Raw genomic sequence first — 1,331 nt, 5'->3', positions numbered from 1 at the left:
TTAAGAGCTGTAAAGGCCGAAGCTCTTCGGCCCAACGTAAGTCTCCGCGCCATCCTTCTTCTCGATCTGATCAGCGGGGATAGTGTGGTTGCCAGTCGTGTAAGAAATAGGCGTAATCTGCTGAGTGACGGAGAAGTTGAGGCTGCCGTCCTCGTTCCTGATGACAGCAAAAGTGCGCGAAGAGTTGCATTTGCCGTCAGAGACGCCGGGCAGGGCTCCATCGTCGCTGTCGGCCGCGGTGTTGCACTGGGTAGGGATTGTCTCGCCGTTGGCATGTTGAACGACGGCGAAGTCGTAGCTACGCGCGTGTCAGCTGAGTGATGACGGGAAGACGGGGAAGAACGTACTAGCATGATCCACCGTCTGTAGAACAGTATGCAATGAAATCGGTGACGTCGTATCGGGGTGTCACATCAGTTGGGGCACCGGCTACGGCGACAGCAAAGACGGATGCGATAGTAGAGAACTTCATGGTGGCGGTTGGCAGGAGAGAGATTCGTGAACGAAAGTGAGGTGGAAGAGTCCGGATGTTGTTGAATGTCGATGGATTAGAAGGGGTGACTTGTAGGAACGAATATATCGCAGGCACCTCGAGCTCTTTACATTACCGGCCACGCCACGCTTGTCGACCGCTACATGGCGCGACTAGCTGCCTTGGTGACCCGATTGCGAGCATGTGACGTCGTTCCTGGGGATTGAAATGACGATCGCTGTATTAATAGCATTTGTCGAGCTTGATGGGGAAGCTTGGTCTGACGTCTTACCACCGCGGTATTGCCGAATACGAAATGACCCGAGAAATCCGGGACTGTTGCGGCTAATGTTTGGTTGTGCGTCCACGTAGTGCGTGCAATTCTGCCGAGCATCCGCGCACAGGCACAACTCTGTTCTGCGACTTCTCGTATGGTATATAGGTTTGTACGGTTGTACGAGGTTCAAAGTACGCGTGGCCACAGGTGAGATAGTGTCATCTTTGCTATTCATGAATTCTATCCGGGTGCAAACTCTACACCGCTCTCAAAGTTGATTGTTCGGACATACCTAGTTATGCCTCCACGTAATGAGCCTGATTACGCCGCTTGGGTTCGTAGTCTCTGATGCGAATGCGTTCAATGCGCACTGCATAAGACCTCGCATGCGCCTGCGTAGCTCTCTTCGTCTTGGAGTAGTGTTTGTTATACCTCATAGCTGTGTACAACAGCTCGTCGGGGCAGTCAGACAGCCGGCTGGCGAGGAGCTGGCGAGACTGAAGTTGATACAAATGTGATATCACGTCGTCAAAGTGCAGGAAGACGGCAACACGCTCGATCTTAGCGCCCTGCGACACCTTC

General features: G+C 53.2%; 1 protein-coding gene across 1 annotated transcript; it reads right to left on the bottom strand.

Moving 5' to 3' along the window:
* J4E87_011036 (uncharacterized protein) lies at positions 1 to 472 on the bottom strand (the record flags this gene model as incomplete). The annotated part of the gene is made up of 2 exons (XM_049382603.1): positions 1 to 298; positions 468 to 472. The coding sequence occupies 2 exons, from the start codon at positions 470 to 472 to the stop codon at positions 1 to 3; spliced, it is 303 nt and encodes a 100-aa protein (XP_049227660.1).
* Between the last annotated feature and the right edge of the window lie 859 nt (positions 473 to 1,331).

This window comes from Alternaria ethzedia (genome assembly GCF_023757985.1).
Source record: "Alternaria ethzedia strain BMP 0044 chromosome Unknown scaffold_65, whole genome shotgun sequence".
In the NCBI taxonomy this organism is placed as follows: domain Eukaryota; kingdom Fungi; phylum Ascomycota; class Dothideomycetes; order Pleosporales; family Pleosporaceae; genus Alternaria; species Alternaria ethzedia.
Note: the sequence above shows the minus strand (reverse complement) of the source record. Positions and strands in the feature narration are given on the sequence as shown.